The sequence below is a fragment of the Eschrichtius robustus genome, chromosome 20 (genome assembly GCF_028021215.1).
Source record: "Eschrichtius robustus isolate mEscRob2 chromosome 20, mEscRob2.pri, whole genome shotgun sequence".
Lineage (NCBI taxonomy): Eukaryota > Metazoa > Chordata > Mammalia > Artiodactyla > Eschrichtiidae > Eschrichtius > Eschrichtius robustus.
This window is the reverse complement of record NC_090843.1, coordinates 12,411,137-12,423,595: the sequence shown is the minus strand read 5'-3', so window position 1 is coordinate 12,423,595 and position 12,459 is coordinate 12,411,137. Positions and strand designations below refer to the sequence as shown.

General features: G+C 58.1%; 1 protein-coding gene across 7 annotated transcripts in view; it reads right to left on the bottom strand.

Annotated features, from left to right (window-relative positions):
• Positions 1–12,101, bottom strand: part of ASPSCR1 (ASPSCR1 tether for SLC2A4, UBX domain containing) — a 29,700-nt gene extending 17,599 nt beyond the window's left edge. For 3 of the 7 annotated variants that reach the window (XM_068529987.1, XM_068529985.1, XM_068529986.1), the window contains exons 1-4: positions 11,946–12,101; positions 10,995–11,050; positions 7,967–8,081; positions 6,586–6,686 (exon numbers count right to left, since the gene is read on the bottom strand). In XM_068529987.1, coding sequence (XP_068386088.1) covers positions 6,586–6,686; positions 7,967–8,081; positions 10,995–11,050; positions 11,946–12,047 — 374 coding nt within the window. In that variant the 5' untranslated portion in view covers positions 12,048–12,101. Of the gene's footprint in view, positions 1–6,585; positions 6,687–7,966; positions 8,082–10,994; positions 11,051–11,474; positions 11,763–11,945 lie in introns of those variants that run through there. The other 4 variants (XM_068529990.1, XM_068529989.1, XM_068529988.1 and 1 more) reach the window with 3 other exon arrangements.
• Positions 12,102–12,459: the final 358 nt, after the last annotated feature.

The following is a 12,459-nucleotide window of genomic DNA, read 5'->3' as shown; positions in this document are numbered from 1 at the left end:
GTTCAGCATGTTTTCTCCCATCTCTCTTGTTTGCTTTCAGTTTATGCTTTTGCATATTCCCCAGGGCTGAGACACTCAAGCTAATCCAGAGCTTGCCGTGGGGGCCCCTGGAAGAGGTCCCTGACCACCTCCCACAGGCTGCCGGTCCCCATGGAGCTCACCCCGGGCTCTCCCCAAGGCTGTGCTCACAAAGAAACTGCTCCCCAGGGAAGGCTTCCAGCCCTCGACCAGAGCCACATGGGGGCCGGCCATGGCGGGTGTGACCCCGCACACACAGCGTGGCCAGGCCTCAGGAAAACACAAGACCCCAAAGTGCCAGAGAGACAACCCTGACCAGGCCTACACGCTCTTCATCCTGAAGCCAAAACAGAGAAAGAGTGAGGGAAGATACTCCAGCAAACAAGATCCCAGGGCAAGAGAGGAGGAAGGCGGTGGGGAGACACAGGGGTCCTGCTCCTTTCAATGGCAACAGAGACAGCAGCTGCCTGGGCTCAGAAAGCAAGCTGACTGCCCACCACGAGACAGGCAGAGTCCCCTCTGCTCTCAGGGGCTCTAGCCAGGCGTCCTCCCTCGAAATCCTTGCCCAGGGCACCCGATGCCAGTGTGGGGACCACAAATCACAAACAGGGACGAGAGCACAGCAGCACCCGGGAAGGCCTGCCTGCCTGCTGCCCTCGGAGGCCCCTGGACATCAAACAGCAGCTCAGCTTTGATGTCGGCTCCTCCAGAGGGATCGGATTCCCGCGTGTGGGATCTGAGGAGAGGCCTGTAAACACGCCGAGGGGAGGGGCAGCCGAGATCACTTCCAGACTTTCCTGGCCAATTAACAGCGCTCTCCCATCCGGCCGAGGACAGTGGACCAGGAGGTTCCAGCTCAACGGAGAGCCGAAGCCACCACTCCCTGCAACAGACACTGCTAAGGTTCCACATGTCTCAGAGGGAGCCTAGAGGGGACCTCCTGGGGACCCTTGTGCCCCTGGACCTGCTCCCACCCCCCAGCCCAGGCAGAGCCACCGGACGCCACTTGGCCCAAAGGGATGGTGCTGGGGAGGAGTGGCAGGACCTCACTCTGTCTAAGGCTGGCACACCTGCCCTCGGGGCCAGGCCTGGGGCCAGCAGGGTCAGCCAGGCAGGGCAAAGGCGCTGCTGCTGCTGTGTTCTTCAACCACCATGGAGAGTGTCACCCCACAGACATGGGCCATCCACCCACCCAGATGGCTCCTGGCAGGGCTCGCGGGGAGGTGATGCTGTGAACTGGGGGCAAGGCAGGCATCTGGAGCCCCTTCTGTTTTTGTCACTTGCTTGGGCCTGACCAAGTTGGGCTGGTACAAACTCAGGCGCCACCGACACAAGCCTGACACCACAGCGCTCCCACACAAGAACAACCAAAACTGACAAAAACCAACTGAAACTAACAGAGTTGTGACTTCAGGCTCAGAGGGGTCCCTGCTGCCACAAGGAAGCCCAGAGTGGGTGAGGCCACATCCCAAGGGGCCAGGTGACTCACATCCACCACCACCCAGCAGCCCAGCCCACAAAGAGATGAGGTTGTGGCCGGAGGGAGCAAGGAGGCCGAGGCTTGGCCAAATCACAGAGACTCCTCCTCCAGAGCAGACGGAGTGGGGAGTTGCAGGGGGAAGGCAGCCTCTGGCCTTCCCAAACAAGACGGGGGGTGGGGAGGTGCTGCGCGAGAGCCCTGAACGGATACCCGGCATCTAGGCCTCCAGCTGCCCACCCACAAGGCTCTGGGTCTGGGCACAGCGTGATCACAGGCCAACCCCCACCCTCACGGGCAGCCCCTCCCTGCAGCCCGCTGTGCCCTGGGGGCCCTACAACCCTGAGAGAACAGGCAGACACCTGCCTTTCCCAGGGACGCTCGAATCCCTGCTTTTACTATCCACGGGATGAACACCGCTGAGATGGACCAGCGGGCTCGGCTGTGAAATCAGGCCAGGTGTAGAGGGGCAACGGGCTTCAGGGAAGAATCCAGCCTGGCATGGCATGCCTGGAACCCTCCCTGCAGCAGATGCCCGAGAAGCAGAGAGGAGGCCCACATGGAGCCAGTGCCATCCGTGGCGGCTACCCGTCCACACGGGTGCTGAGCACGCGCAGGGCAGCTGGCCCAGAAGGAGGCCAGCTCCAAGTGTGAGACACACCGGATTTCAAAGACCTCCTACCAAAAAAGAATGTAAAATATCTCCTTTTTCCTGTTGATTACATGTTCAGAAAATATTTTGGATATATTGAGTCAAGTTAATTATATTCCTAAAATTAATTACACCTGTTTTTACTTTCCTTTGATGTGGCTACCAGAAAATTCTGAATTACCTCCGTGTCCCGCACATGTGGCCCACATGGCATGTCCAGTGGACAGTTCGTTGCTCTAGATGCTAGGGTCAGGGCCGGGCCACCATCCACCCTGATCCCCACACAAAGGACCTGCTACCTGACCAACAGTGGACCCAGGGTGCTGTGCTCATCTCCCACAGCTCCTGGCCATGCACGGCACCAGTTGCTCTGGGACGCTTACCACTCCCCAAAGCATCAAGTGAGAAAAACCAGCTTCCTACTTGTCCCACTCTGTGGGGACTTGGACACTTGGAATTCCCAGAGCTTCCCGCCACCGGCCAGCAAGGGAGCTGCTGTGAGCCAGCCGGAGCTCCCTTGCTTCATCGGACCTGTCAGGCGGCTGCCCCCCACGTTGGCAGGGCCCTGCAGTGGTGGGCAGCTGACTGCAGCCCCTGCACAGCCCCAGCATGGCTTCGCCAGCTCACTGGGCATCTGGCTACGACTTTGGGGCTGAAGACGCTGCCCTCCCTCCCTCATCTGAACCTTGCTTCACGGTTAGGAAGTGCCAGCTTCCAAGGAAAGGCCCGGATTTGCACTTCTGGAGATGAAGCCTAGGCAAGCCCCCATTTGCTGGGAGAGCAATTCTTCCTCCAGAGTAAACTCTCAGGGTGGAGTGGGGCACAGACCTCCAGCTGTCCACAGGATGGGCTGGGCACGCATGCGGACGCGCGCACACACACACAGGACAGGACTGCACAGCCATGGAAACGGTGTTGAGGGCATTTCCAAGAAAACACGAAATAGTCACAGCAAGAAAGAGAGGGTGCGTGCCATGCCGTGCTCAACGCTGCATGAGAGTCAAGAACTCGTCCCTGCGTGATGACCCCTCCCAGGGCCCACCTCCTCCTGATGTCACCTCGTTTCTTATGCCGCTGTCCCCACTGCCCCCACATTCTGTTTCTTGTATCTTAAACCCAGGTTACCGAGTCAGTCAGTCCTGAGAGGCTCGTGTGAACCAGTGTTCCCAGCACCTCGGCCCCTCCACAGAGGCGGCCCCCAGACCGCCCAGCCAACAACTCGAGGGCCAGACGGGAGCATCAGGCTTCATCATGACAGGGCAACCCTGGCTCCCCAGGCCAGCAGCTGAGGAACCACCCAGTCTTCCCGGGGGGATGGACCCCGTACCATGGAGCCCCGTCTCCTCCCTCTGGGTTACTCCTCCTTTTGGTGGTCACAGCCTAAGCGGGGGGCCTGGCAACATGGGCTCCCACCGCGCCTGTGTCTGGGGCCCACTGCCACTCAGCAGGCTCTCGTCAGCTCCCCACGCCCCTCGTCTGCCTGCTCCTGGGTGGACTTGCCTGCCTGCCCTTTGGTGGAGCAGTTAGCAGCTTGCTCACAGGGTGTGTGCGGTAAATGGGTGACCTTTGTGTCTAAAAATGGCTTTGTTTCATCCTCACCCCTCAACAATCTAGCAAACTAGAGAATTCTAGAACAAATGAATTTCCTACAGTATTCTGAAGGCACTGCTTGGTCACCTTCCTGGTGGTGCCACGGGGAGCCTGAGGCCTTTGTGCAGGCCTGCTGTCCCTCTCTGAGCGTGGGAAACCATCCCATCATCTCCAGCTCCTGACGAGTTACAGCGATGCCACCAGATGAGGCCCCACTGGTACAGGCATAGCAGGCCTGTCACTCTGGAAACACATGCCCTTCAGTTCCAGGACGGTTTCCCACCATCTTCACCAGCTTCCTCCTGTGCTTCTGTTTTCTTTCTAGAGATGCAGTATCAGGAGCCAGCGGCCTGGCCTGTCCCGAGTCCTCTTCCTCTGGCCTCCATCCTTGTGCTTGGCCGCCTGGCTCTGTGGCTCCTCCCAGGAGGAGGGATGGCAGGGACCCTGCGCCCCAGATCCAAGCATCGGCTCCCAAGCCTCGAGTGGCCGACCCCATGTGCCCTCAGGCATTTGCCACCTCGGAAAGAATGTGCTCAGTCAGGCCGAAGACCAGCCAGTCACACCGGCTAACCCTCAGGTGCATGAGTAGAACGGCATATCCTCAGGCCACCGGCCACTCCCAGACACACAGCACCTTGTCTTGTGTGACAGGGATTGTGCCGTTTGATCCATAGCTGTGGCTGACCCCTGCACCTTCAACTGCAGCTTTCTGATCCGCTTCCAAGGGCTCTTCCTTATCTTTGTATGTTCCTTTTTAATAGCAACCAGCTCCAGTTCCAACAGCCTCTCCATCCTCGGAGAACAGGAACAAATGCTGTCACCCGTCCTGACAGCTGCCATCTCTTCCTGTCTGTCTGCATTGGCCTCTCACGTCAGCCTTGCTCAAATGTCTGGGCACCCTTGGCTGTGGGCTCCTGTTTACGCCCAGGGCTCTGGCCGCAGTGCAGCTGGCTATCACTATCCAGGTGGTGATCTGGGGAGCCACCCATGCCCCCAACATTGGGAGCTTCCACCATTTTGGGAGCCACATGGGGGGCTCACGCTCACCTACCCCGGTTCTTGGGACAGCAAGGGCATCCCCAGTCCAGAGAGCCCCACCCTACCCAGGGAACCACCTCCAGCACCAGCACCATGGAGTGCGAGGGGATATAGGACCCCACATCATCCAGCGCCTGCCCTGGCCAACCCCCCCGCCACCCCCCGGCCCCTTGTCACCCTCCCCACCCACGTCCAGGTGCTGTCACTGCCTCAGCTCCTGCTCTCTCCATCCTCCAGGCTGTATCTCTGTAAAGTCCTTTAATGGCGTTTTAGTTGCCTTTTGGGAGGGAGAAGAATCACACGCTGTGTTCCATGTGTTTCTCCTCTCCTTATTTCTGCCCCAGGGCCTTTGCACTTGCTGCCCCTTTGGCCCAGATGGCTCCTTCTCAGATCCTAGTGCAGCTGGCTCCTCCACGACCTTCCCCACCACCTCCCAAGGCATCTTCCCTTCTTCTTTGTGATAGCTTCTGATAGTTTCTTCTGGTAGCTCTGTATACCTGCCTATTAGCTCTGGGAGACCAGGACCAACTTCCTACTAGAGCCCCAGCCCAGCCTGTGCTGAATAAATGAAAGAACGAAGTAGAAACAGAGGCAGAGGCCCCATCTTTTCAGCATCTGAGAAGGCAGGTGCTGGCATCCCAGGTCCTGGGCTTTGAGGAGCCCCCTCCTCCCCTGGGTCTCTGTTTCTTCTTCTGAAAACAAGGGTAACAGCAGCCTGACCCCCCCCAGCTGACAGAGGAACCAGTCAGACAACAGGTGCCAAGAGCAGTAGAGTGAGGTGGCAGCCTGTGTACTCATCTTAGAAGCGCTAATACTGTCAGAGGCCACCTGAGTGGGGGCACAGAGTTCTCTCAGGAGAGCATCCAGGTAGGAAATAGAAGCTGGCTGCAGGGGCTGCATCCCCGGCTGCCCAGGACCAGGCTCGTAGGAGGGGGAGGGGCCAGCCGGTCTTGGCACAGTAGCCCACCGTGGCCTCGTCATAGAAAGAACTGGCAACAGGGGGACACCAGCACATCAGATACGGGGAGAGGAGTTCCATGGGAGCGGCTGAGGTGGGGGAGCAGGAATCTGGATGCTGGGACAGCAGGGGCAGCGGGTGCCACATCAGATCAGAGCAGGCTTTCCTAGAGCGAGGCCCTGTCACCGTGATGGCCCTACCCAGAGTCCCCTCTTCTGCACAGACAAACCGTGGGCCAGGTCCTGTTCTCAGCACTTGAGACACATTAACTCATCTCATCCTCACATCACCCCTGGGAGGCCCAGAGAGGGCAAGCAACTTGCCCACGGCCACACAGCAACCAGTACACCCTGCCACGGTCCCTTCCATTCTGTTGGTTGAGACCTTTAAAAGTGGACAAAGTCTTCCATCCCACAATGAAAAACCAAAACTTAGAAGACTACCATTTTGACACACTCAGAAATAAAGTTTAAACCATTAATCACCAGATAGAAACTGACACATGTCAACTGTCATCAAGATATTTTCTTTAAATACAGCCCATTCTCATGACAAGGAAGTTTTACACCTGCAGTATTTGTCAGCTGAGAAGCCCGGCATCCCACTTCTCCCCTCACTGCTCACCACACAGGTGGGGACCTCTTGGGTTCCCCACAAGCTCTTCCAGGAGGGCATGGCCTGGCTGTCATACCAGGACATCGAGTAAAAAAGATGAGCTACTGGTGACCAGCACCTGCTGGTATGAGGCCAAAGCAAAGCTCAGGCTTGTGGCTCTGGACCAGCCCCAGTGACCATGGCAGCATCCCCAGGGCAGAGGGAGGCAGAGCCCCAAACCTGCTCACTGACACTTACCTGATCTGAGCAAAATGGCAGAGAAGCTCCCAGAGTGTCTGGCCTGAGCAGAAAGTGTCTTGCAACCTGGAGCCATCATCCAGCTGCAGAGCGATGCGTACCTGAGGGGCGAGATACAGGAACCAAGTCAGGAAGAGGAGCAGCTATCCCAGCTGGAGCCCAGACCAGGTCTGATCCTTAGGGCACAGGCGGAGGGCACTGTGTTTGCTGAATTTTAGTAAGTGAGCACACTGCTTTACAGGATAATTTTAACAATTATCTCTCTAAACAGTGACAAAAGTCTATAACCCACAAGGGGGGAAATTCTCCTCTGGTCCCTCTGTTGAACAACAGACACACTAAAGCACGAGTGCAGAGACCCTAGGTAAGGACCTTACACAGCCCCACCTGTCACAGCCCAGCGCGTGACTCTCTAGGTCATTGCTACTCCTGCCCTTCTGGCCAAGGGACTCCTCAAGGGCACGTTTATTTACATGAAATCCCAATAACAAACAAAGGAGGAACTGTTCTGTGGGAAACTGCGAGGGGGTCTCCAGCACACCCAAGGAACCCACAAGGGAAGTCAGGGTGTTTCCATGTGAAAGGCTGAGAACCACAACTGTAATGGAAAAAGAGGTGTATTAATAAGCTCAGCCCCAGGCGCCTGACTCCTGGTGGGCTCTGGACAGAGAACTAACACCCCAGGGCCTGAGCCTCCTTGCCTCTCGACACGGATGAAAACCACTTCCCTGCAGTGCTGGGAGAATTTGCAGTTTCGTATGTAAAGGACCCGCTTGTGCACAAGAGAGCAGCTATCACCGTGATTCTTGTCTCTGTCCACAGTAACCCTAGTGTCATTCGCTAAATCCCTAGGACATAAAAGTTACTGATTTGGTAGAAAGCAGTGGGCTGCAGTCAGAAGACTCAGGCTGTGGTCTAGCCGAGACTGGTCAGAGGAAAGCCTGCGCCCCTGAGCTGGGTGCCCTTGTCCCAGAAGTGAGGCTGCACTGGACACCACACAGAGTCCTGCGGGCTCTAAGACTCTTGGTGATTTTCTGACCAGAAACATCGTCGTATGGCGGATGCTGCCAGCACGCTGATACGGACACAGCACAATTAACCGCCTCTCCACCCCCCACTCCCAAAAAACATTCAGCACAAAGAATGAAAAGTCTCATTTCCAATCATCAGCTTTTGGAGTAGAAAAGTGGCTCTGGCCTAACCTAGAGAAGGCAGTCTCACCTGAGGACGAAAACAAGTGCCTCGCCTGCACAGCCCTCTGAAACAGCCCACGCTCCCCACCCCGTCTGCTTGGCCTGCTGATACATCCTGCAGCCCAAATGGTCTGAATGGAAGAGCCGGGAGGAGCAGTGCCGCCGGTCCCCCCTTGAGAGCCACCTACCATGTTCTCAGGCCCCTCGCGGCTCCGGGAGATGGGCACCATCTCCAGCTTGGCGTTATTGGGCAGATTGGCGAATCTCCACTGGAGAGAGAGGTCAAGCACATTCCTCTGAAACCTGCAAAACAGACCAAAGCCACAGGCTGCCGGCTGACCCGAACACAGCCCAGCCCTGCCGGGAGCACGGTACAAGCAGAGTGACGCCCACGTCTGGCTAGCAATTCCGCAGCCCATGGCGCCAAGGCTGCAGGAACAGAGTGACGGCCGGCAAGCCTGCAGACAGGGTGACTCCAGCAGTGGGTCTTCCAAAGGAAAGAGAGAGTGAGCATTGATACAGTTCGGGCAAGAACAGAGAGAACACAGACAGATCACCCCTGGGGCAAACCGAGGGCCTGCTCTTTCAGACTGTGAAGCAGCAACCAGCCCAAGTACAAACTCAGAAGATAAAAGCACACGTGGGCATAACTAAGGGCTGTGCACCATGCTCTGCGCAGAAAAGTTCTAACAGAACGATGCCCTGTCGCCACTGCTCGGAGCTGCAGCCGTCTGGCCACTGCGGCCACTCTCCCTGTGCTGCTGGCCATCAGCCAAAATGACCCGCTCCTGCTATCCTTGGAAGCAGGGCCACAACCCCAAAGACCAGTGACAGAGGCAAAAGTTCCAGAGAACCACAAATGGAATGACCGGGCCTAAAGTCTCCATGGAGAGCCAGGCCCTCACGGTGGCTGAGATTCACAGATGAAGGGCTGAGACCGCCACTCCTAGCTCACAAAGCCAGGTCCTCCAACCCTGGAGCAGCCCTTCAGTCTCTCTGCCTGTGTCCTGCATGTTTTAGCCACTGCACAGGGACCTGGCAGCTTAGAGCTTCCAACAGATGAGGAAGAGGCCCACATGGGCCTGCAGCCTCCTCTGACCCTCATGCATAGAGCTCCTGGATCCAAGGAGGGATGGCTGTTGGAAGGAACTGAGGGGAGCAAAGTGAACTGGTGAGTCAGGGCGGAAATATCCACAGCCAGGAGAGGAGGGCAGGTGGAGAATCCAGGGACCTCCGAGACGCCTGCTGCTCTCTATTGACAGCCTGCCCTCCCAGGAAGCACAGTCAGGGTCGTGGTCAGCTTACTTCACAAACAGGAAACTCAGATGAGAAGTGCCAGTAGGTAGCCCAGGCCACCCAAAGGCAGTGCTGGAACCACAATCTGCAGCTCCTGACATCCAGCTCAGATCATACCTCTTTGGTGGACTGACAGGGAGTCAGATACCCACTCCTGAGAGGAGGAGAGAGAGGAAGGGGCGTGGGCCTTGGAGGCCTGGACACTGCCTCACCCGTGGGCAGGGAGGGTGGCGGCCAGGTGGCCCTGGAGCCTGAGTGACCCTGGGCCCTCTCCTCCTGACCCCCTTAGCTCCCAGGAACCCTACAGGAAGGGGAACCACCACTGTTAACCCTATAGATCACTTGGGTCTCAGAAAAGCTCCTGCCCACAGCAGAAAATAGTTCTGCCGTGTGGCCTTGATTTTACAAGAGACAGACAGCGGCCAGAATAAATCACCAGGAGAGTGAAAAAGAGAACTTATTTATGCCTCTCAGAAATCAGACTGTGAGCTCTATTTTCAATGAAAGTTTAGGGGGAAAACTACAGCACTAGTGAGAGAACGTGAGCTTTGAATACACACAAAGTGGTCACCCGATGGCATGAATGCCAAGATGCCTTTGGAAACAATGGTTTCCTGAACATGAACGGGGCGTTTAGAAGACTTGGGAAAGAAACAACTTTGATACCCATCTTCAACACTGGCTGGAAATTACCTTATAACAACCTCAACGTCAACTGCAAGACAGGACAGAAGACCTAAGGAAAACCCGGTAAGTGAGGGGAAGGGGTCTCACACACGTGCACACACATGCGTGTGCAAAACACTGCCTTCGGTGGCAGTGGCAGCAGTTTTTAAAAACAAATTACACAGTCGGTGGATACAAAGGAGACAAGAGAAAAATCAATACATGTTGTAAAAGTCCAACCAGGCACCACGTGGAGGTCTCAGGCAGGTTCAGGGAGAGCAAAGAAAGGGCACACAGCTCTGTGACAAGATGCCAGGGGACAGCCCAGCACTGGCCCTGGGATTCTCGGTGGCAAGAGGCAGAGATCTGGGATGACGTGAGGGCATCTCCGCTCACACCTCCTCTGCAGAGCCCTACATGAGAGGCAGCACGGGCCAGGTCTAGCAGAGCAGGCTCCCATCCCTTGGGCTCCTCTCTACCCCTGAATGTGAGGACAGCCAAACCGTGAAGGACACGCCGCTGCTAAGATGGGAAGCTCCCCATCCGGGATAGAAATCCATACCCACCGGTGCAGGGTTTTGACCCTTTCATTGCCTTAGACCCCACAAGAATCTGGTAAAAGCCCTCTCTTTGGAAAAATGCCTGCACACAAAGACCCATGCACGCAACTCCAGGGGCTGTGAGGCCACCAGAACCCACCTACAGTTTGCAGGTTTCTTCCCATTTCTCCATGACCACCTCCCCTTGCTCTCAGAGCTCCACCAGGAACTTACACAACCAAATGCACAAAAGCCCTCTGCAGTGGGTAGAATGGTGGCCCCTAAAGAGATATATCCACATCCTAACACCCAGAACTCATGAATGTGCCTTATTTGGAAACAAGGCCTTTGCAGATGTAATTAAGGATCTTGAGATGAGGTCATCCTGGATTATACGGTAGGTCCTAAATTCAAAGACAAGTAGCCTTATAAGAGACAAAAGAGGAGAGACACAAACACACAGGAAGCAGGGAGGCAGAGACTGGAGGGAGGCGGCCACAAGCCCAGGGACGCCTGGAGCCCCCAAAAGCTGGAAGAGGCAAGACAGGTTCCTCCCCTAGACCTCTGGAGGGAGTGCGACCCCACCAACACCATCACTAGGGGCTTCTAGCCTCCAGAGGGTGAGAGAATAAACCTTGTGGGTTTAAGCCTCAGCAGGGCCCTGCGGGAAGGGTGGATGGATTTGGAGACCAAGGCCCGGCCAAAGCAAACTCACTTCAGGTCGTACTCGTTGGGGTTGAAGTCCTGCCGACGGCACGTGTCCTCCAGGACCTAGGGGTGAGATGAGGGCATGAGCCACTGTATCTGGCCTGGTGGGCCCCGGCGGGGGTAGGCAAGTGCCACTGAGGCAGCCAAGGGCACAGAGTGCACCTCCTGGAGAGCCGGTTGGCTCTGTAGGACTAAGCCTAATACAAGCCAGGTGATGGACCGTCTACTCAACAGCTCCACACGCCTCACCTGCAAATCCTGCTCACTCTCCTCCTCACTGGGTCTGCTTTGTCAACCCAGCTCTGTGGGACCCAAAAAACCAGGTCCCCAACAAACCCGTCACCACAGACATCTTCCTACACTCGGGGACCCCCCCACACACACACAGAGAATAAAGTTCAAACTCCACAGAGAGCCAGCTCGAGTGGGTCCTAGGTGCCCCCCCTGGGCAGGAGCCCCAGTCCCTACCCTGCACACACTGAGTTACCATTCATCGTCTCAACCCCCTGCACCACCGTGTGTGCACCGTCCCCTACACATCAGGGCCCAACAAGCATTTCCAACGTAATGCAATCGACGTCCGCCAGCTGCCCGGTAAAGTGCTGCGAGTGACTCAGCACACCCGGCCACAGCACACCGAGCCGAAGGGCGACCCCGGGGTGGGGACAAGGTTCGGGGGCCCTCGGAGGCGGGCTTGGAGCACCGCGGGCTCGGGTGGGGGTGGCAGAGGCCGCGACCCCCGCCAGCCCCTGAGTGCGGCGCCCCCGCCCCCATGGACCCGGGGCCCGACGCGGAAGTGGGCGGGCCCGCCGCGCCAGGAGGTCGCTCATTGGCCGTCGCAGACCCCGCCCGGCCCCGCCCCGCCCCCACGGCCCTCGCCGCAACCTCAGGAGCGGCCGGCGCCGAGTCGCCGCCGCCGCGTCCCAGCTTGCCGCCCGCCGCCCGCCCGCGGTCGCACCTGCAGTAGCACTGTGCTCGGCGTCACCTTCACCGTGTGGCGCCGCCCGTTCGGGGCCAGCACCGACACCGCAGAGCCCCCGCTGCCCGCCGGGGCCGCCATCTTCCGCTCACGTGACCCGCCACCGCCCGCCCAGCGTCAAACTTTATCCGCAACAGCCGGACGCACAGCCTCGCGGCCTCGGGGGCGGGACCTGGGGAGGGGCGGGGCCAGCGCGCCTCCGGGCCCGCCCCTGCCTGGCCACGCCCCCGGTGCTTTCGCTGGGCCCGCGAGCGCGCGCCCGACGTTAGATAGGCGCTGTCACTCCAGCGCGGCCACGTGGCCCGGGTTCTCGGCCGGCGGTGCGGGCAGCGAGTGCGCCGAGGCCTCGGCTCCCTGTCCCCGCCGGCCAGTCCTGGGTCCCACTGCCCCCCTACCTGCCCCCTCTGGTCCCGAGGGGTAGGGTCAGGCCCGGTACCCCTGCGGAGTGAATGCCTGCCGGCCGTGGGGTGGTGTCAAGGTCAGGGAGCAGCTG